This window comes from Spinacia oleracea, chromosome 5 (genome assembly GCF_020520425.1).
Source record: "Spinacia oleracea cultivar Varoflay chromosome 5, BTI_SOV_V1, whole genome shotgun sequence".
NCBI lineage: Eukaryota > Viridiplantae > Streptophyta > Magnoliopsida > Caryophyllales > Amaranthaceae > Spinacia > Spinacia oleracea.
Genome location: NC_079491.1, coordinates 1145644 through 1169134, shown reverse-complemented (window position 1 = coordinate 1169134; position 23491 = coordinate 1145644). Strand labels below are relative to the sequence as shown.

At 36.5% G+C, this 23491-nt stretch overlaps 2 protein-coding genes and 1 non-coding gene across 3 annotated transcripts; all 3 read right to left on the bottom strand.

Moving 5' to 3' along the window:
* Window positions 1-364: 364 nt before the first annotated feature.
* Window positions 365-7818, bottom strand: LOC110777088 (DNA replication licensing factor MCM7). Its single transcript, XM_021981704.2, has 15 exons — window positions 7664-7818; window positions 7509-7576; window positions 7244-7303; window positions 6936-7159; window positions 6051-6228; window positions 5716-5838; window positions 5483-5572; window positions 5126-5268; window positions 4695-4872; window positions 3856-4047; window positions 3255-3427; window positions 2932-3135; window positions 2380-2545; window positions 1226-1447; window positions 365-673 (listed from the first exon to the last, which is right to left on the bottom strand). Exons 1-15 carry the CDS (start codon window positions 7707-7709, stop codon window positions 569-571), a joined length of 2172 nt encoding a protein of 723 aa, XP_021837396.2. The 5' UTR covers window positions 7710-7818; the 3' UTR covers window positions 365-568.
* A 91-nt stretch (window positions 7819-7909) lies between these two features.
* On the bottom strand, window positions 7910-7981 carry TRNAH-GUG (transfer RNA histidin (anticodon GUG)). The gene has a single exon. It is a non-coding gene; the product is annotated as a tRNA-His (tRNA).
* Window positions 7982-8933: 952 nt separating this feature from the next.
* Window positions 8934-21604, bottom strand: LOC110777079 (vacuolar protein sorting-associated protein 51 homolog). Its single transcript, XM_021981693.2, has 20 exons — window positions 21217-21604; window positions 18597-18736; window positions 18215-18269; window positions 18008-18115; window positions 17471-17569; window positions 17279-17356; window positions 16484-16561; window positions 16206-16355; window positions 15020-15120; window positions 14842-14909; window positions 14063-14136; window positions 13863-13929; window positions 12920-13038; window positions 12434-12700; window positions 12208-12324; window positions 11347-11418; window positions 11192-11242; window positions 10184-10423; window positions 9921-10097; window positions 8934-9464 (listed from the first exon to the last, which is right to left on the bottom strand). Exons 1-20 carry the CDS (start codon window positions 21397-21399, stop codon window positions 9342-9344), a joined length of 2367 nt encoding a protein of 788 aa, XP_021837385.2. The 5' UTR covers window positions 21400-21604; the 3' UTR covers window positions 8934-9341.
* Between the last annotated feature and the right edge of the window lie 1887 nt (window positions 21605-23491).

The window sequence follows — 23491 nt, the reverse complement described above, 5'->3', positions numbered from 1 at the left end:
TAAAATGTCTTAAGGACCACTTCCCATCAACAATAAAAATATATTAAAAACTTTTTTTTCTTTTTATTCCTAAAAATCCGTGCTAAAGTGTATTGTGGCACTTAAAATGGGACGGAGGGAATAATAGATAAATCACCCTAACTATCCCATAAAACTCAAAGAAAAACTTAATGTGACAATTAAATTAGACGGAGGGGTATTATGTTTTGTGATTGAATCATATTCATTGATTCCCTCTTACAGAAAATTTGCTAGAACTATGTGCAATGTAAATGCCCACATATGCTAGTATTGTTTGTCTTTCCTCTTTCAGTTTTATAGAATCAGTTAAACCTAAAAAAGCACACTTCTGTAGCTAGAACAGTTAGAAACATCTGTATATTTCGATGCTCACCAGATCTCAAGAGTATGAACAGTCAACTCTGTAAACAACAAATTCTACCTCAATATTACAAAACTAGAATCACGGCTACTACTAAAATTACAGCCCAGCATGAGCACCAAAAGCTTTATAATAGTCTACGCATGAATCCACCATCTAATGATAATACATTTGGTTATATAATATTCAGGTATCAATGAATCGGATATCGAAAGTATTGGGATGGATTTGCCACACATTTAAGGTCGCATACTCTTCTAAACATTCTTTTAATTGAGCTTCACTATATCCCTGTGTAAGAAAATATGCCAAAAGATTTTGTCATGTACAAGTAAAAGTTTTAAAAAGTAACAAAAGTGCAATTGCATGATAATAGGAGAAGCATTCTATTCACCACCTAAAAAATTCGGAATTTGTGTTTTACCACCTAACAATCTCAAAATTTTATTTTACCACCTTAAAAAAATAATTACTACCTTTTAATAGCAAAGTTAAAAACACCGTTCGTGGAGCCTACAAATTTAGCTTCCCCTCATTCTTTACCCAATTTATGTGATTCTCTTCTTTACTCCTCTTTCTCATACAATTTTTCACCTTCTTCTCTACTATTCTTAAATTCTCACAACCCATTTTAGCACTCCGAATTAATCAAATTACAAACTTATTTTATACAACATGCTTAAAAACATTGTGGAAAATGCTATACTAGCCGTTGAAGTGGATTCAATAACGATTCCATTAACATTGCTATTACAAGGTGGTAAAACGAATTTTTTACACAAAAAATCCAAAAATAATCCAGATGAAATTGGTCAATGTGGTTGTTAAAAAATGAGAATGTACCTTTCGAGAAATCCAGTTAAGAGCATGTGCATAGCTGATATCCATTCTGTTAGTCCTTGCAGCTTCATCTCTTAAGATTGAATAAATGTCAGATATTGCATCAAGACCAGATTTCTGGCGATCATCAGAGTACAAGGAGAATTTTGACATTTGCATCAATCTAAGTGCCTCATCAACATCACTTTGTTCCACAATACTTGAAAATCGGAGTCTTGCAAGTGCCTACACATATCATTAGCAATCCAAATAAGGAGAATTACACTTTAGCGCCCGTATTTGGTATATTTATTACCCAAATTAATGAAAATATAATACGCGTTTTAAAGTTTCTCAACCCGTTGGGTTGACCCGAATCCGAAAGTGACCGATTTAACCCGAATCCGAAAATAATTTTTTTCAACCCGACCCAACCGACCCGTTTGACAGGTCTATACACACATCATTAGCAATCCAAATAAGGAGAATTACATTTTTCTATGTCCAGCTTCTTTTTAACCAACTACCCTTACTGGTCAAATCCGCCAAGAAATATGAAATGTACTAGTTGCTAAACCTAAGTTTTTTTATTGACTTACAAGACAATTCCATATATGATAAAGAAAAAGGCTAAATTGTTATAAAGTTTGTTTTTAGGTGAGTTTGTGAACTAACAGTACCTTATTGTTTTAATTTTGTCAAAAAGTACCTTGAATTAAAATTTGTATTAAAAATGGGACCTTTGGCCAACAATCCGGCCAAGCAGTGAACATTCCGTCCATTGACTCCAACTGTTGGAAAAAATCAAGTGGGAAAATGGCGTGTGTACACATGCACAACTATATAAGAACCAAATTCAAAGTTTTTTCCACATACCGAAACACTTAAATGCCACCTTTGGATCTAAGATTTTTGGTGTGTTAATGCCTATTCTTATAACACCTAATTAGGGGCGCGTTGATTGTCTTAGTAGTGTGTTGGACGCACAATTTTTTTGGAGGGCAAGTGAAGTCAATGAACTAAATGTTGACTCTTTGGCCGGAATATTGGCCAAAGGTCCCATTTTGAATACAAACTTTTAATTCAAGGTACTTTTTGACAAAATCAAACCAACAAGGAAACAAGGTATACCTTTTGACAATTTTACCAAAGAAAAAATAACAAGTTCATTGACTTACAGCTGATAAGCGTAGTATGCTGAGTAAAGTTCTGATAGTTGTATAGGAATTGGGAGTATCAGACCGGGCTTCTTCCTGTCGTATGCTGGAATACGCACTAGCAATATACTCCTCAAGCTCCCTAGGTACACTAGGAGACACTTTTCTTGCAGATGCAATGTATGCTCTGAGAATCAAGATTAAACAGTAAAAAATTTAGAAAATGCGGCTGTCTGATCTCATCCATTGCACCATAGACATAACTAGTTTTTAGCTTGTGCTATGCACGATTATATGTTGATATAGAAGTTGAAGGTGACGATGAACTAATCAAATATTCGACCGTTCATGAAATACAGAGTGAATGTTTTGAATGTAAATAACATTAATGAAAAATATAGTCATAAAAAAACACAAGTAAATTAGGATTTCAAGGGCTACTCAATAAGAAAAAAAGGGAAAAAACATAGAAAATTGAGGAGTTGACACGTGGCAAACAAAACGTTGTGTTTTAAAATATTAGTATAGATTTTATAATGGCCCTGCAAGAAAGATAATAGAAGTAGGTCCTACCTAAGAACTGATGGTTCAAGAGGAGTGAATCCAAGAGCAGGAGATTCCTTATTTTGGTGAACATAAACCACATGCCTTGCCAATTCAAGATCAGTATCCATGTCTGCTTTGTCTAAGATTAACCATAAAAGATCAAATCTTGATAAAAGAGCTGGAGGAAGATTGATATTTTCAGCTGGTGTTCTTCGAAGATCATATCGTCCCCTGAAACATTCAAGATCAATAGTTTCAGCTGAGGTACATTGACAGTAGTACTTGGTAAATCCCTTTTTAGCCACAAGAAAATGATAATGAGGTTGAATAAATTAATTTTGTATTTTTACCAAGCAGGATTAGCAGCAGCTAGAACTGCTGTCCTTGCATTTAGTGAAGTTGTGATCCCAGCCTTGGCGATGCTTACTGTCTGCTGTTCCATTACTTCGTGTATTGCTGTTCGATCAGATTCTTCCATCTTGTCAAACTCATCAATAGCACATATACCCATATCCGCGAGCACCTGGTTGAAACCAATAATCGACATGGTTCAAAAATAACCTAACAAAAATGACATCTTAAATTAAGTTTTTCAACTCAATCAAACAGCTCAAAATGTGATTGGAACACTCTTCATCCTCATCAGAGAAAATGTAATGAACTAAATAGTAGTGGTCATAATAGGTAGTGAGTAATATTAGGTAGAAGACAAATTAGGTAGGTGTAGTAGAATGGTTATAAATAGTAGCACATTAGGTTATGGGAGGTATGTTCCTCATCTTTTCAAGCAAATTAATATCTCTGCCATTAATTTTCTGCTCAAAATATTCAGTTCATCACAGAAAAATGCTGAACATGTCATTATATTAAGTTGCATTTTAAAAATAAATCCATGACTTGTTTGTTTTATTAAAAGAAATAGTATTTTGGTTCTTGTGAAGGTAATATTACCAGTGCCCCGCCTTCAAGGACCATCTCATTGGTAACTGGGTCTCTCTGTACAGCAGCAGTTAAACCAACTCCACTGCTTCCTCTCCCAGTTGTATAGACACCCCTTGGAGCTACATTTATTATGTGCTTCAAAAGCTGACTTTTAGCAACACCAGGATCACCCATCAAGCATATATGTACATCTCCCCTTATCTGCAATCCCAAATAGTCATATCATTACAAGTTTAAGGTACTATAACAGGAAATGCAAAACATGAGAGTAGTACTTGTAGAATTTAACATGTGTGAAGACAAAACTAAACATATTCAATGTGGTCTGAGTTATCAAGAACCTTGTGCTTTCCTTCGCCCACCCCAACCATAAAATCTGTCCTTACTACCCAATTATTTAACTAGGCAACTGCGTAGCTTGAAAAGAAAGCCAAGGAACCAAACAAACATGATAAGAGGGTAACTCAAGCAGACACCACTTCTAATGATATCAGCATAAACTAGCCTTGTGTATATTTTGATGGTCTAATTTAACCAAAAAAAAAAGCAGACACCACTTGATGAAGGGAATACAGGACATAACAAACATTATTCATTTTCCATTGTTATAGCAATTCAATAAAACCACCCTATGAACCACTCCGCGAATTATCTTTGAAGGTCAAAATGCAACTCATGCAAGTAGTCTAACACATGAGGAACTTTTAACTTTATATGCAATTAACCAATTGCTTCGATGAAGCTACCTCTGTGGAGAGGGTAGGGGGCAGAGGAGGTCAAATATACTTAGAGTAAGATACTAAGATGTACTTAAAGTAGGATACTAAGATGTTTCTATGAATTCTTACTTGCATTCCGTCTTTTAATTTTCTGTGAGGGGCACCACAAAGGAGCAGAAGTAGGGCTTTCTTAACATCTTCATGCCCAAAAATTTCAGGGGCTAATGATCGTGACAACTTGTTATAGATTTCCCCGTCCTCAGCTAAGCGAGCAATGTGTTCTTCCTCCTCACTTCTCAGCTCATACCTGTTGAAAAGAAATTAAAACCTTTTACATGGAATTTCTTGTATACCTTTTTATTATTCTCTTCAAAACCTTGTGCAACAAAAAAAAGGAAGAAAAGATAACTGTTAGTCTGTTACTTGTTAAGAGTCTAAGAGGACAAGTATCATAAAAGACTTTAGACTGGAATTCAGAGAAATGGTGAGGGGAAGGATTGAAATGAATATATAAACAGGTCATATCACTAAGTTCACACGGGGTATAGAAAGTGTCTCACTCTTCATATTTTCGTTTGAAGTGAGTGACAGACATAGCTTCCAAGTATGTATCTGCCACTAAGCCAGCTCGCATAGCTCTAAATCCAGTATAAGGGATTGGCAGGAATATTCCTGACAATTCAACAACATCACCAGGCGCGATCTGAAAATTTTACCAAGGATAAGTAAATACACAACTACAGGGAAATGAACACTCAAAACTCAGAAGAAAAACCTCGTCACACATTCTTCAAGAGAGAAACATACTAAGTTAAACTTACTACTCCTGATATGAAATAAAAATCTCTATTTAAGTTTTTCTTCCGGTCTAAAGTTCAATAGAAAATTTCCCATCTTAGACAAGAAAAAGGCCCAACCTTTCTAGTCAATTCGCCCTTTAGATGGATTGTCATAGATCTTGGGATGTGCCCTTTCGGCACGTGTTCAGCTAACTCTTGAATCTTGGCCTGAAAGTCAATAGGCATCAAAGGTAAACGGATGAGTCATGAAAACAAAAAGGCATCAAAACAGTCAGGAAAAGCAGTTAATGCAATTAGTTTCAACAAGGCAGAAATTTTAATTTATCTGCCAACCAAAGTTAACGGGTTACCTCTTGAAACTTCAGGAACTTTGATGCTCTCAGCTGAAGAATAAGGTTTCCTTTTGAGTTGTTTGTTTTGCAACGTTTTGATGGACATTCAAATAAGGGCATGAAAATTCTGGCTGTAACTTCCTGTTCACGACAGAAGTTAAATAAGATAATAAAAATAACAAATGAGAAGCTGAGGTCTTCAAAATTATGTAAATATCAAAGTAAACAACTTTCTGAAGATGGAATAGTACTATGGAGCATATATAATCAGACTAGTATTGAAACTAGTACCATCACAGAATATTTATGCAAATTTCCACAAGAATCAGTCTAAAAATCATCAGTTAAGTTACCTGATAGATTTCAAAACCGCAATCCTCACAAGTATAAACTGCCACCTGCATCAAAGGCTTTACATCAGAACAGCGAGTCACGATCCCTGATATTCTCACAAGTTGTCCTATGTATGAAGCCTTGACTTCTCGAATTGTATATGGACGTTCCTTTGAAGATGCGTGTATGTAAACCTCACTGTATACCAAATTAAAACATTAGGAAACAGCAAAAGCTAATCAGCAGTTCAACATCAAGTTAAGGCACCTTCCTTTACAAAAGAAAAGACAGCCAGCCACTACCAGTTCTAGGCAAGATAAGAGTCCAATTCAGGCATGAAGTTTACCAAGTCGATTAACCATGTTTTTTTCTGTTAAGATATGGAACTAACTTCTGAAAGCCTGTATAACGCAACTAGTCATTGAGTTCCATTATTGTTCAAAAGGTAAATTAATCATCCCATAAAATAAATCTTGCATTTTGGCATGATTCTTCAACAAATACAACACAGAATAAGAAAACACAGTCAAATGCTTCAAATCAATTTATAATATGAAATGGTTACAGATCCTTTCATACCAATCAATTGAAATGACAATGAACTGTTGACAATAAAACTAAGTCCTGTGCATATACCCTACAACTCCTTAGTTTGTGATCTTAACCTTATAAACATTTAATTCGTAATGAGAAATAATTTCCCAAATCAACCACCATAAGTAATGAACACTCTAAACACAAAGGTCCATACACTCCCTCATTTTTTGTCAAAGGTTTCATAATAAAAGCTTCTTACACAAATTTTCAATCCACATTACACTCCTAAATTAGCACAAACAGGCAGTCAGCTTAACTAACACTATATTAAGCAAAAAGATGATTCATTAAACGAAAAGAGTCCTTACTAAAACCGCTTAATTTCAGCTGGCATTTTCTGCAAAAGATCTGATCCATCAGCATTTTCAGTCCCTTCTTCGGACCTCTGAGTCATAAGAATGTCATGATCATCATCAACAAATGGCTCTGTCGACTCCGGCATAAGCTCATCAACAGCATCCGCAAAGATTCCAATATACCTCTTCGTATTCTCAGTTACTTTCCTCACAAACTCATCGTCTGATTCCTTATACTACATATATTGAATGAAATTAGGGCCTCTAACTATCAAAATTTCAAGCAAATAATTTCAATTTTTGATGAAATAAATACTTACATTAAACAAATCCTCCAGATCTATCTGTATTGCTCGACTCTTCCGATTCGCTACATCTTGCTAGAACAAAAATTAACACACACAGAAAAAAAATCAACCATTTATTCTTCGAAAGGAGGAAAATTAACATCGAAACCCTAACAATTACACGTTTTTGAACTCGTGATAAACACTAAGATGAATCAAAACCCTAAAAATCACACATTTCCGAAGCTAAAGGTAAACCCTAAAATGAAGAAAAATGGAGAAAGAGATAAAGAATTACGAGAATGTTCATATATTTCGCTTCGCCATGGACGTCAGCAAAGTTGGCGAGAAAATCTTTAGCAAGACCTGTAATACCAAAAACAAACAAAAATTAGAGGAAGGAAGGAAAAAATCACAGGAGAGAGAAAATGGAATAAGGAGGAGTTGGAATACCTCGATCGTGTTCGTAGTCGACATTGTTGGTGTTCATGGATTGCATTTTTTGCAGGTGAAGATGAGAGAGATTGAGGAGAGAGAAAGTGGAGAGTTGCAGAAATGGCGGCCAGAAGAAGTAAGTGAGGAAGATATTGGGTGTTTTGGCGGGAAAAAGAGTGAGGAAAAGCGCGGGGTGCATACGTGGCTGCAGGCAAGTTATGAAGATAGTGGGAGGGGAAAATTGAAGGAAAAGAAAAAAGAAAGTGTGGCTGCTGGGATTCGAGCCCAGGTCTCCACGGCCACAACGTGGAATTCTTACCACTAAACTACAGCCACTTTGTTGTTGTTTGCCTCGTGTATTTAAATCAAATGCTTGCTTTTGTTTTGAAAAAGAAAGATAAAAGAAAAGTTAGGAGAGTCTTCTTTCAAAACTGTACCATAACTAATCTAGAGATATAAAATACGAAAGTTTACTATCTATGGACGGATCAATTTCTTGGTGGCCTGTATGCGATGACTTAAGGCGGAAACATAATCTATTGTGTTCAACTTTAAAGTATTCATATAAGGTAAAGTTAATTATTGCAAAAGACAGTCTAATGTGTTTCCAATTTGCGAGGCCAAGTGTAAGTGAAACAATAAAATGAAGTACTGCGTAGTAGCGTTTTCTTTTTTGATATCATACTTTTAGATGAAGTACAACGACTCTGAGTTAATAAGATAGAGAACATAGAGTAGTTAGTAAAGATAGTAAAGTGAAAAAGTTAACTTAGTGCTTGTTTGGTTCACATGAGTATTAGCTTTCCATGGAAAGTTCCATTTAATGGAAAATTGATTCTTTATGTGAATTTGCTCGCGTTATTTTGCATGAAGGATATCACTTTCAACATGACACGTGTGCTAGACGAGCAGTGGACCATAAAAGAGTTTGGTCCAAGGACTAATAAAACCCTTTTTTGGCTTGTACTACTTGAATTAGACCTTATTCTCTTTACCTTAATAATTGTTTTACTAATTTCCCAACACGGCAGCACATATAAAGACCTTATTCTCTTTACCTTAATAATTGTTTTACTAATTTCCCAACACGGCAGCACATATAAGGTGTAACCAAGTGCACCATGCCATGTGAAAGGGACCACCAATGAATATAAAAACCCTTGGCTACGGTGTACCCGTATGTACCTAATAATTTTCACTGATTCCTGTTATATTTGTTCATTAAACTTACTTAATTTTACTGGATAAGGTTTCCAAGATGCATGGAATCACCTGCCAAAATCTATCATGTCCAATCTGCTAATACATTCTCCAAATAAAACAGAGATTTCAAGCTTTTGGAAGCAGAAACATTGTTGTTACATAACAACAGCATTGGTTGCTAAAGAGAAGGAAAGATAGGAAGAGAGAAGTTAAAATTGAATATTTGAAAAGATACAGTGTTGAAACATCTGTTCTTCTGGTATAGATCCTCAACATTACAATTCAGATCCTCGATTATGCACTGTTCTCAAAAGCATCACAACAACAGTAGCCAAACCGCAAATCAACTGCACAAATCAAGTCTCGTATCCCTTGTATGGGACCGTCCAGAATATCAAAGAGTCCGCACCTTACTTGGAATTTGCACAATATGAGAGATCGGCAAAGGAGTTTGTTGCAAGTATCAAATGTTATAAAGAGAGACTGTTCACAGTTATGGAGTGGCAACTGTTTGTTGTTCCTTGGGTTTTTCCAACTTCATTTGTATAAGTCTGTCTAAAACAGGGGGCTCTAAAGGGATTGGATCCAAACAACGCTCTACAGCAGCATTAATCACCTGATATTGAAACAAATAATAGCCATTTCAGTTTCACAATACATGGGACACAAGCACGCCAATAAAACTTTAGTGCATGTTTGGTATGAATCTAGAAAAGGAAATGGATTTAAGAAGAAGAAATGGTAATGTTAAGTAATATCATTATTTGTTGTTTGGTATACCTAAGGAAAACAATCCCTCGTATCAAATTAGGGATTGTGGAGGATAATACTTTGTTACCACAAGGTTAGGAGAGGTAACAAATTGATGGTAATGGTTACCCTTTGGAAATGAAGTGTGTTACCCATCTCTCATACCAAACAATAGGTAATGAAATTAGTTAATTGATTCCATTTCCAACACTTGAAAATTGTTATAGCAAACATGCTCTTAGCTTTAAAGTAACTGGGTATTAAATGAGATAGCGATCAGAAGTTAAGAAGATCAGCATACAACGCAGTAAGTTCTCTTTACCTCGTCAAGCAAAAAGTCAACAGCGGCTTCATCTTCCACGTTATCCTTTATAGAATTCTTCAAGAACTGTGTGTCCAGCTGGATCTGCTGAAATCCACTCCGGTTGAAAGTCTGCAATCGAACAAACTCTTGCAGACTTTTTAGGCAAAGCTTCACTATTGTAGTTAGGACAGAATCCTGAATCACACCATACCCACAAATTAGCTGCAAGTTAGTAACAGCCGAACTGACATCATCATCCGTACAGTTTATCCAGGGTTTACCTGTGTAGCGTCAACTTTAGTGAAAATTTCCATTTTCTGCTTAAATAATTTAGCTAGGTGCGTCTCAAGCAGCTGACTCCTAGCCCTTTGAGTATTAGATCGGGTTAGCAGCCTGTCATCACGCAACGTATTGCTACGTGAAGATGTTGTGCTGCCATTGCTAATACTATCAGCACGGCGATGTTTACGAGTGGGCCCCTCGGGTAAAAGTTGCTTCACTTCAGACAGTACTCCTTCCAACTGCAGGGGGGGAGCGTCTTTGTAAAAAACATATATGAATAAGTAAAAAACGTATATGAATAAGTAAAAAACAATATATGAATAAGTGGACGTTCTCATTTGTTTTCAAAAGATATTTGTACCCATACGGCCTGATAGGAAACATTAGTTCTTAGAACAGCAAGAACAATGGCATTGGAACCACGTTTCATTCAGTAGGTCGGGAGTCCAACTCACATCGGAAGCACATGTGTTGAGAATATGGGAGGGCAACTACTTTTGGCCTTGGGCCCAGATAAGTTATTGGGTGGTTGTGTGGCTATCTGAGTGCTGTCAATCAACACAATCCTAGCCTGAGATGGGTTGGAACTAGTGGAGCCAGGCATACGAAAAAAATTAACAACCCAATATGAACAACCAACAAGCAGCTTTAGCAGTGTAACATAATTAGCTATATAATTCGCCTTTTCAATTCGCGGTTCGCCCAAAATGGGACAAAAATAGGCGAAAACTGACCATAGGCGAAATTGTGTCATGTAAATAAGAATGGAGGAAGTATCTAATAAGAATAGACCCTCATCCTCAATGGAATCCAAGAGTAACTTCTTGTAGGCCAAAAACAATTGAGGTGGTACAGGAGGTAGTGGAAAGTTCTAAGCTTTTGGGGCGGTGAAACATTTTCAAATACATTTTTGTTAAGGAAGGCAAGCCAGTCCCAGTCGTTGGTCTACAGTTGCTTTGGTTTGAAATACGCCTTAATAATTGTAAAGAATTAACAATAAAACAAACCTCTTGGAGAAATAAATCAACAAACATGTGAACTTCTCTGGGCTCCTTGTGCTGTAAGAACCACCACAAGTTGGACGTCAGATTATTTTAAAGAAAATAAAACAAGCATACATTAAAATATAAGAGTAACTGAGTAACTATGCAAACTTAATTACCTTTATCCAATTTGGTGTTGTAAACCGCTTTTTCAGGAGAACTGAAACTCTCTGGGTCTTCATTTTTATGTACTGTGGGGTGGAGAAAAAGTATTGAAACGTGATTAGTTACTCAACACTCCATATTTCAGTAAAATGATTGGACAGAAGGGATAAAAAATATTGAACATATGAAGGGCCATGGGAGGATAAAACCTTCTGGTTTAAGTGGAATTGTTTTCGATACATCGATTCTTCCATACGAGGCATACATGTGAAAGAAATTGATTAACACATAACAAAAGTGAAACTCATGCGCTTACAATTAAAAAAATTCAAAAAAAAACCACCATGCATAACAGGTGATTACCTAACCTCACCATGACACATGTAACCCCAACCCTCCAAACGCAAAATAAAAAAGAAAGCGGAGACACACCCAATCCTCTGTGAGATATAGATTATTTCAGTTGCATACATACATTTCTTAAAAATAAATTATTGAGCTAAAATGCACACAGGGTCTGTAGGTTCTTTGTTGAAGTGCACGGGCGGGTGTCTAAGAGTTTAATTGTGTCTCGTTGTACATAAATTTATATATTTAATACAAATACACACAAAAATGTTTTGTAATTTGAGAACTCTGCTCCCCGTCCTATTAACATTTAAAAACACCTAACACAGCACTTAGCTTATTGTCAAATGCCTAAAAGCCTCCAAACAAAAAAAGAAATACACCTCCCTGAGAACTATAATGTCTCCCTTTTCCTTCTTTCTTTTCTTTTTATTTTCTTTGGTCATTGCTATTTGGATAGGAGAATTTATGAAGTTGAGTTCAAGATCTTAAAAAAACTTGAATGGCAACGGAGAAAGGAAACCTACAAGGTGCAGAAACTTTTCAGCAGCTGATCGATAAATTCTGCAAATTTCTGCAGGAACAAATGCAGGGCCACTCCCATATCCCCGAACACTACCGCCAGAAAATGAAGTTGCAATCTCCTGATAAACAAGTACATAGTTATAGGCAATCCCACATAATAGAAAGATGATTAAAGAATTCCCTAACAAATATAAACCTAAAAAGGATCAAGCACTCAGGGGTACTTGCCTCAGTAATTCTTGGAATGGCATTTTGATCTATGAAAACCGAGAGCTGAGCCAGAACAAGAACAAGACCCGCAACAGTTTTATCTCCTTGAATGCCATCATGGAAAACTAAAACATGACTAGCTGAATTATTTTTCCCCGAAAGCAATAGGAAGCGATTATAAAGTGATCTGAAGAAGTCTTGAAATCCTTCTTGAACCCAATCAATTATCAAATCTCTCAGGCTACTTAGCAGAGGAAGGCTGTCATCCAAAAGTTGGCGGAAGTCCTATAAGAAATCATAGAACATTTGAATCATCGATACATCAACACTAGTGAAAAAACAAAAAAAGACTTTTTTTATGGTCATTGCTTTTTGGGAAGCCATGCCTCAACATCCAGATGTTGTGGTGTCTAGGGGCCAGGTTATGACCAACATGCACAAGACATGACATTACAAGTAATGCTATGTAACGCATAAAGGTATTTTTCGTAGACAATGTATTACCAGCAAGACACCCATGCTCCCTTGTATAACTGCCTTCTTGCTGGCCTCCAGTATAACCTGCAAAGGATGCTCTTCTTTCACCCTCTCCTTTTGGTTGATTTGAACTTTCATCAGTGAATCTGCAAGTTCCAAAATGTATTGTACAGTACCCCTCAAACAACTAAACTAAACATTGATCATCACCATCAGCACTTAGGCAGATACAAATTCTGGTTGCTAATCAAAAGCATATGGACATTATACAATGTCGTAGTATATATTTACAAGTCCACAAGTACTGAACTTACCATAACCCAGGGTATCTTCTCCAGACCCATTTACCTAAATCCTCCCATCAACTCCATCTAGGTTTTGTCTCAATACCCAGCTACAACTCCCAAAACAGAGTTAGGCTACTTCAGACTATTCCCCATTCTGGCCAATTCTGCTACTACACAAATCCATTTTGTATCACCATATTTACAATCTCTTTTACTACAAATCTAATTACTAAAGCACCAGATACCTTTACAATATCAACGAGAGTTGCAGCACCCCACGAACTCAACATATCCATTTCCGCAGCATAACAGAAACCAAAACATTGTTGATATCAATTATATTAGTTTCTTGTTTGTTTTTTTAATCGAACAGCATAACAATTTTGCATAATATTCAGGTTGATAGAATCATCACCCAGAAAGTTTCAACTCAGCCCTAGCTATCATGTGCAATAATTCTTCACATCTTTTCTCTGTTCCTAAATTATCCTTCATATGAGTACCAAGTTGGGATAATATGAACTTAAGAAGGAATGCGTGCAACCTCGGCATTGAATTGCTACCTTTTGGAACCAAATCATTATCAGTATTTGTTTAGCAGAAAGCTCATATGTTGTTTTGTAGTTCCGCTTATTTAACAAAACAGGCTAACATATTCAAAAATAATTTTAAAAGGGAATTACCAGAAATATCCTGCAAAAAATGAGAAAAGGCGCCAGCAACGTACTGCTTGACGGCATGATTGGCAGCCTGGTCACAAATACAGAATAAGAAACAATGGGACCAGTATTCCTTTTACATGAGGACAGGCATGATGTAGGATCTCGTAGGTCAAAGAGGCAAAAGTTTTATCAGAAATTATGCAAAAGTGCAAAGGAAGAACCTTCAAACAAACATCAGCAACAGTTGCTTCAGGCAGTACTTCATCCAACAGAAGCACATCATCCCAAATAAGTCCTAAACAGGTAAATAAATTAGTTTAATAACCCTGCAACATACACACCTTTCTACGACCAACGACATTAGGAGATGTAATTGAAGAAGGGAGGGGCACAACAAGAAACAAAACAACAAACTAATATCCACCATTCCACTGGCCCACACATATTAGGAGCTTTAACCGAAACTCCCCACTTTTGCAATAAATGCAGTATAAATAGTTACTCCCATACCCACATTAAATAATTCCAACCAAAAGAAGGTGAACTCAATTACAGGCAACTTTACAGCTTATGATAGCATAATCATAATATGCATGTCTCATGAACTATAAACTGTGTCTTAGCAAACCAAAATCTTCCCCTTCAAAGAAGAATGTGCTGGACTTTGTCAAACAGCCGATGGAGTCCCAAACACCATGAGCTGTACTGTTGTGGTACTATTAGCTTCAGAAAGGCAGAATCATGGCCCATGAGATCCTACAAGTCATTAGCTTTATTTACACACGCCTCTAATTGTAAGGTGTAGCCTATATGTCGAAGCAACATGAAATTTACTGGTTCCTTACTTCGATATACAAAATGAGTCAAGCAGAAAAAGCAGTTCAACAAACAGAATAAGCATGAGCATCATTAAGAAAGTAGAATAGTCCTCCACCTAAATAGACAAAGTAATCATGAAAAAAACCAACACTTGGACATAGCTGGGGAAAATGGAACTCACTGAGCATTCCCAACAACTCTGATGAAGAACTTGGATTGTTTATGTGATTCTCAATGGTTTCAAAGTGCCTGAAGCAACACAGTGATCATTCATCAGATAGCGGATTGTGGTATTTGGGTATAGAGATGAAGTACGAAACCAATTAAAAATGCTGAAGGTGAAGCAAACTTCAAATTACTTGATAACAAGATCATGTGAGATTCTAATAAGTTGCTGTTCGGAATCCGGAAATATAACTCGGTAAGCACGGATCGCCTCCACCAGCTCACGAGTTGAAACCTGGTCATGGAATGGTTCAATTAACTTCAAACACACAAAGAACTACATACGCGAACAAGTAAATATGTATCTAGCAGCATAAGTGAGCAAGAAGCCTTACATGAAATATAATACTTCGTCACTGACTGAAAACAGACATTGACTATACTTAAATGCAAATCATGAAAAATACAGAGTTGGAGTTTTCCAGAATCAAACAGACAAGAATGCATTACATGCATGTCAATCTTGATCGACTAAAAGAGAGAGTCAACCACAAGAGTACCAGATTCCTTCACGTGGGAAGAAAAATATCAAGGGTCATGCACTGACCTGTAGTAATAGTTTAATATGTGCCGAGAAAAAAAAAAAAAGGTAAGAACACAAAGTCTAGAAAAATGGACATCTCTTCGCCTACACTCAATCCTCAAACTTCACATAATTCTATGACAGCATGTTTTCCCAGAAGCACCACCTACTAAGTTGCTACACTTTCAAATTAATGGCAAACCCAAAAGCTTCAATGACCATACAGGTCATAGCCCTCCCTCCTCCATTAAATCCATCTTTCAATCACCCTGAGAGTAAAGAATGGGCATTTCCAATACTCCTAGGGAACTGATTGCTCTTTTCTAGATTTTGACCCAAGAGTAAAGATACGCAATAACAGGAGTTCAATGAAGCATGTAAAGCAGGTTATGCAGCCAACCAAATTAACAGGGTAGGTAGTACTGAAGCAGATCTATCATTGTAGTAACAATCAAAGTCCAGGCATGTACAGTACAAAGGGGACTTCGTATCATTTGAACTACTAGATCAGAAGTTCAGAACTCCACAAATTAGAAAGGCTTGCTGGTCCGTAATGTTTTTTTTTTACGTTGTTGATACCGGCAATCGAGAAACTCCTTGCTGCGTCGATGCTCGCACCTGATATCTATGAGGGTTCACCCACCAGTATAGACAGTAGTTGGCTGATGCATAAACTGACTCAAAAGTTGCACACAATATCACAACCACAACATGCATACACTGGGGAGGAAAAGGGATTGTTTACTGTTCAGATCAATTCCAATTGTTAGTTCTACGGAAGAAAACTCATTGCTTACCTCATGAGCAGCAGGGATATAATCAGGTGATTCTTGTTTAGCAAACTCATCCGATTTTGCGAAATAGCCACTTTTCCCATCAAAGTGGAATTGTACGTCCCCAAGGGATTGCTCCAACTTTTCAAATAATTGACCTTTTAGGTTGTCCACCTGTTGAAAAGAGTCAAATTGACAAACAGATTACTAAACGAATCAAATTAAGCAAAGTGCAACAAGACCATTCGCACATCTTCAAATGCTAGAAATGCTAACATGTGAAGAAGAATTAAACAACACACCGGGAAGTCCAGCTGTTTGAGAAGCATTACAGCTTCAGCTCTAGCTTGGATGGATTCTGAATCTGAAAAAAGTTTTCCCTGAGGAAGAAAAAACATGGAATGCTAAAGTAAGCCTTATCAATATCATAATCACGGACAACCAGAAACAAAAATAATAAAGTATATACTGAGTAGTAGCATCTGTTTTCTATTTTCTTTTTCTCTCCCTTATTTTGGATAAAGCTGGGCTCCTTTTGGAAAAACAAAAAATCTTCAGAAAATAAGGTAGCATTCGAAGCACGCATTTGCAACACAGTCTCACTCACTCTCACTAATAACAACTATTATTCACCAATACCAACTGACGGCCAATCTCCTGCCTGAAATGGTACTTTACACAGAGACTCAGCACAGCCTTTGGAGCACACCAGTAACTACAGACCTGACAGGAGGGGAAGGACCTAATTTACTAATTTTTCTTCTTGGACGAAAAAAAAATTAACAAGGACTAGATGTTCTCAAAAGAAAAGAGAGAGGGGAAAACAATGAGTTTTAGAAGAAAGGGCACAATGAAAAGTACTATAACAAGTCTTGTTGAGGGTATCTTATTTCAGGTCATGGCCATAATCTGATCCTGAATTCGGATACTCTATTCAAAATTTTCTTCTTTTGACAAATTTAAGTAATGCGCCTTAGCTATCTTCCTCTAGGAACAACTAGCTTTACCTCCATCCCACCAAATACTCATCAGTTAGGTTCCCATAACACATATACATTCAAAGAAGCTCATTCCAAGAGTCAAAATGGACTGATTACCTGTAGATTTTTAATTATGATGCTCACTGCCTCTTCAGATGCTTTCTTACAGTCTTGAAATGACGAGTCTCCATATACCTAACAGAAAGAACACAAAATGATGACTTTTAGAAATTTAACTTCACTTTAAGCAACAGATCACAAACAGCACAGAGAAAAGAAGGACCTATAAATTCAGTGCGGAGTAAAAACCTTAAATATGGGCATTGCTCCGGTGTAGAACTTGACTGCATCAGTATAAGCTTCAGATTTAATGCACTTCCCGAGTCTTTCAGGTAAATCATATATGAACTGTTCTATTCCAGAAATGTAAAAAATCAGCCAGCTTGGTTTATAGCTATAAATTTTAAAAGGCCAGCAAATAACAAAATGAAAAGAAATACAGCACACTCAACAAGTGAATTAGCAACAAATCATGAATATTATCTAATTTATTTACATCAAAGGTCTCTCAAAATTTTACAAGATAACACTTTATAACTTATTACAGATAATATCCGGAATTCCAGAGTACTCAGTCGCACAGAGTGACAGCTGGCACACGACTGGAAGTAAGCACAAACCCCATAAGAATAACGAACTAATCCCTATTCTAACTACAACGGTTGGGGAAATCAGATTCCTCTGTGGGACTTCCCTAGCAGAATATAAAATAAAACCAGCACCAAGCAGCTGATACTATAAATCAGACGGACACAAAATAAAGAAGTTAGTCACCCACTTCAGTACCTGGATTTTTCGTAGAAGATTGCGAGTGCGGTGCATCTTTTCTATATGTTCCCTTTTCTCAAACAGTGATGTGTTGACCCCATCACTTCTAGATTGCACTGATAATATCTGCAGAACGGTCAAGTTGGAAAAACATAAGAAATAAGCACTTACTTCTATGGGAAAATATTGAACGTATCTCTTCAGTTTTCAGAACTACTAAAAGACCTTCTCAAGTAGTTGTTCCATATTTGCTTCCATGCCCACAATGTTGCTATTCATCCTATAAGATAGAAAAATGAACTGATCGTAAATAACATATAACAATCACATTGTAGATAAGTCATTATGAGCCACTAGACCACAAGCATAGCCATAAAAAACTGCATAACACAAGTCTATAAATTGTAAATTATTAAGCATGACATGTGTGCATGCAAGCTCAAAAAAATGCACAACAAGATCGATGGACTCGAAAAAAAGAAAAGCAACAGAATAACAGGCAACATTTAAAGAAGACGCAACGGATTTATAGCGTTTATCAAACATTCAAATACAATCAAATTCCCCATCAATCAACATGATCATCGCTTATGAGATCATAACTTGCCTTTTAATTGTATCTGTGGCGCTGATGAACTTATTGTAGTTCTCATACACTAACATCTGCAAATCAGTGTCCAGATTTTTTATCTCAGCTGCCATTTCGACATGTCGTTGAAGTAGTGTTTCTAAGTTTGACTTCTGTACCTGTAAATGGATTTAGAGAAAGTACAAGTAAGCATTTGTAGAAGAACTACCTCCCAAGATTTCCACAATTACTGATAACAGCAATTCTGGGAACATCTTGCATAACTAATCTACAGAAGTTACAGGTTACAACAGGACAAAAGCAAAGCTTTTTCATATAATCATACGCCTATAAAGAGTAATGGACAGCATTCTTGGTATTGTAGACAAAGCTGATTTCATCCTAATTCAAATCCAAGACATCCCTCCAGGTCAGCTCCAACAAGGCAATGAACAACTAAGATTGAACAAAAAAGAAATGCCTTGGCTACTAATTGTATGGGTTCCACTTAAAGAACAAATTGCATAGGTAACTACAATTTTTATGAGAAGGGGTAAAATAACAACTTGACAACAAAAAAATCAAGAACTTTAGCTCTCATGGTGGCTAGTTTGTTATCGAGGAAAGATGGAACCTTCAGCAATCAAACGTCTAGTTACAAAATGGAAGCCTGTCTATCGTGCGTCTCTAAGGAGACATGCTCGTCCCGGAATATATTTTTCAGATGTAATACGGTAAGTCAATAATAGGGTAATGTTTGTGTTTCCTAGCTTCTAGAAGACTGGTGATCTTCCAACTTCGTAAATTTCTTTGCCTGAGAAAGTATCCAAAGAATGAGGGCTGGCCTAAATTGAATGGAGCAAGGGGTAAAGTTATGGGGTAAAAGTTACGGGCTGCAATATAGGCCTGGATGGTGGTTATGTTGTTTGGCACATAAGCACCCCCTCCCCCACCCAGGGTAACCTTAACCCAAGTAAACAGTCAGCCCCAAGCATCAGTCTCTCTAACTCTACCCTCTCTTGTTATCTCTCTTCCTTCAGTGGGAGGTCACAAATCACAGGTCATGATTTATTTATTTTTATCATATCACAAATCACTTACTACAAGCCTACACTTTTTTGGAAATCTACTTCTTCTGTTATTAATTTGATGAATCTTTCATTGCAAAACTTAGGCTTATCTCTCATGAGAAAATCATCTGCAACTTCTTTGTCTTGTGCAAAAGTAGTTGATTCAAAAATTGAATTCATACCAAAAGCAAAATAATAATAATCTTGTGATTATTACTGACATATCAAACTTACATATTTGAGAAAATTTCCTCCCTAAATCAGTCACCTGACAATTGTTCCTCCCATTACTATTCCTCCCTAATCACTAAACTCAATCCAGGCAAGGCCTGAGGAAATCTGATGCAAACCAACCACCATGAGAGCTAAAAACAACTCTAGAAAAACTTCTTGCTTGTGCCCTAAAAGATTAAACACTTCCTCAAGCAATCCTCTATACTATCGACGAGTAGCAGCAGATGCACCTAATCACCCTTTTCTCACCAACGACTTAATGCATTGATTCATGGCAACAAAAAAATCTGAGGCAGGGTTTTGAAGAAACCTAACATGCCTCCACAATATCTCCTACATTATCACAAGACCCCTCTCTCTTTCTCATTTTCTTTGTATCCTGTCTCAGTGCCCCTCCCCTTCACAACATCTTTGTGCCCATGGAGGGCATGATATGGTGCCCTGATGTCAATTGACCCCACCCCACCACACACACCACGTATTCATTTTTTCTATCAGCATGATGGCTATATGATAATGAGACAAACTTATAGGCATCTTCCCCCACAATTGAAGTAGTCAACTAAGAACGGTTCTTATTAACAAGTTCTAAATGCCCCAAAGAACAACCATTAGAACAGTATGCCCCAATGCCCCTTGCCAATCTATACATAACATATACTCCCTCCGTCCCTTTTTTATTGCCCCATTTTCCTCTTTGGTTGTCCCTTTGAGATTGCTCCATACCTTAAATGGTATGTTTTCCCACTTGTTCTCTCTATATCTCTCTCCTCATGTACCCACTTTATCAACTCTTGTGCATATTTTATACCCCATTCTTAATAAAGTGAATTTTGACTATGGAGCAATAAAAAAGGGATAGGTGGAGTAAGCATTAGCACTGAACCAATACGTGATCGAAACTTAACCCAAAATAACATAGTGCTCCCGCATTTGAAATTATCAAGTACGAGTATAAACCTCTACCCCCCATTTCCTTCTTCTGATTTCCACACATCACAAGCACATTCGATAAATCCGTGGATGACAGATTTCAATTCTATCTACTACTACTCTACTAATCTACTGCTATCACTTAAGTATTCTACATCATATACCTCCCATTGACAATTACCTAGCCAACTCGGTTTTCAGGTTTCATCTCTATACCTAAACAAACTATAAATCTTTGAACTCGGTAATCAACCATTTCAAAAGATGAACATATCCGAATCATCCACTTAAATTGCATACATGTGTCAAGTTGCTAATAAAGCAAACTTAATTCCGTCAAAAATCAGATAAATCAAGCAAATTAAAAGCACGAGAATGCTAAAACCAGATATAATAAGCAAGAATTAGGAGAGAAGAAGTACCAATAGATTCATGTAATGGTCAGGATCAAAGGAAGGGGAATTAATTGTATCCAATGTAGCATACTTTGAAGAAACTGTACTTGAATTAGCTACTGAACTTGTTTGATCCGTCGAATAGAAGCTCGATAACAGATCTCTCATTCTCTTCGCCTTATCGTCCAATGGCACATCATCTGCCGCCATTTTTCTGTACAATTAACTTTGAATTGTTCGAATTCCTTGTGATCGAATTTTGAATCTGCGTTCACCAATTTCAAAAATGTAGGGATTCTTTGTTGGATTTGGATGATGAACTGGAGGTTGAGAGTGATGAATGTTTGAAAATTTGGGAGAAATTTTGTGCAGGAGTTTTTTTAACTGAAATTTTGAGGCTTTTGATCTGGTAAAACGGGTGAGAAAAATGAAAGTGTTGTTTTTAGTACGGCGTCGTTTTGAAGAATTGTCCAATTTGATTTGTTTGGGACTTTGAGTTTAAGAGCCCGGCCCCATAATTTAATTTGTGCCCTTTTTTCCGATCCGGACCGGTCTCATCCACAACCGCCAAAGAAAACATGAATATGCATACGTGAAACTCGTACTCTCGTACATAACTAAATAGGTATTCATCATTGTAAAAACCATTTTATAACACTCAAACTGGATTCTACTACATGGTACACCTAATGTACAAGGCATCTTATACACCATGCTTATTTATTGGTTGAAATGACATATTTATTGTATTTCATTCTCATATTTTAGTGGGTTTGATGATATGTCAATAAATTAATGGTGGTGTACATGAGAATCTTATACACTAGGTGTACATGTAGCCTTTTCCACTCGAACTTGTTACCTTCGATTTGTAAATCAATTAGTTTACCACCAATTTAGGTCAAATTATACGTCATCTTCTCTTAACAAATATAATAAATAACAATTTGATAAATCGTGAATTTATTTAGAATTATTACTCATTTAGTAACCATTTTGTTTCGTGGTCAAGTATATATGTTTGTGAGATGTTTCTGAATTCCCTTAAAAAGAAAATTGTTGATATCGTAAAAGAAGTGCCTTGATCTTGCCTTTCTCCAGGTTTTCACACGCTAAATTTTGAAGGGGGCAAGAAGGATTGGCTTCTACATTTAGTGTTCGTGATGATAAGGGGAAACTAATGCTTGTTGGAGCAAAAACGTAACATTTGGAGGAATCCATCCTTTTTATTGAAACATCCTCTTTGCTTTGTAGCAATCGGGTCAATCATTGCTTTCGTGAAGCTAATTAATCAAGCGTCGAAGGTTTTCTTCCTTTAACCCTCCTCTCTCTATTATCATCGGCAAATATGCTGTAGGTTGGGCCTTCCAAATGGTTTAATCTAGTTTTTTCTTTTTTTCGTATCAAAAATATATAGAGAGAGAATTGCTACACAATCATTAACCTAGTGTATCATCCGTGCCAACATAGTAATTTGATCAATTAAAATAGACGACTTTTATGTTATGCAATGTATCAGGTTAACTTTAGATCATTTTTAGGAAACATTACAACGGACTTATAATATTTATCGTTGGTCGATCTTACTTAAGAATTTGTATAAGGAGAAACAAAGTACAATAATAATTAGATTGGTATACATTTTTTTTTTTTTTTTTGGGGTGGTCGAGGGTATTAAGAAATATATATTTTTTGTAAATGCATTTATTTTGTTGCGATGACTAAAGGGACAACGAGGCAATTAAAAAATAAAGGAGCATGGCCAAAATGTAGAATAATAAAATTACTAATAAGACAACATAAGTTGGTGGAGTTGGTGGGGAACTCACCTTGTGACTTGGAAGTCACAAGTTCGAGCCCCATCAACTGCATTATGCTTGGGAGTGGCTCAAGCGATGACATGCGGAGCTGGACTGGTTCACCTGTGCTAGGTGCTGGTTCAGTTAGGGTCCCTTCTTCTTACCTATTAAAAAAAAAAAAAAAGACAAAAATACAAAGTAAAATAAAGAAATATAATAATCCAAAAAATGTAATCAAGGCACGAAACCTTGACCGAGAGAAAGACGGCCATCGGATTTCCAAAGCCTAAGCTGGCGTCATACAACATGCTTGGCTGCTTGCATTTTTTATTTATATTTTTGACATAGGCTGCTTGCATTTTCCATTGCCAGCCTAAACTTTCCAGATTTTCCAATTTGGTTTACACAAATTCTTATTTTGCAGCGGGGTATAATAAATATTATATATCTGATTAAAAGCTAATTTAAAATGTGTAAAATCAATCATGTATAAAATTAATTAT

Excerpts from the sequence above, each read along its gene's own strand:
- LOC110777088 (XM_021981704.2), bottom strand. The coding sequence starts at position 7,709 with ATGCAATCCATGAACACCAACAATGTCGACTACGAACACGATCGAG. Across the intron at positions 7,577-7,663 it reads CGACTACGAACACGATCGAG|GTCTTGCTAAAGATTTTCTC; the intron begins GTATTCCAACTC and ends TTGGTATTACAG. Across the intron at positions 6,229-6,935 it reads GCTGAAATTAAGCGGTTTTA|TGAGGTTTACATACACGCAT; the intron begins GTAAGGACTCTT and ends TTTGGTATACAG.
- LOC110777079 (XM_021981693.2), bottom strand. The coding sequence starts at position 21,399 with ATGGCGGCAGATGATGTGCCATTGGACGATAAGGCGAAGAGAATGAGA. Across the intron at positions 17,570-18,007 it reads ATCTTCTACGAAAAATCCAG|TTCATATATGATTTACCTGA; the intron begins GTACTGAAGTGG and ends GGAATAGAACAG. Across the intron at positions 15,121-16,205 it reads ATATCCCTGCTGCTCATGAG|GTTTCAACTCGTGAGCTGGT; the intron begins GTAAGCAATGAG and ends TTCCATGACCAG.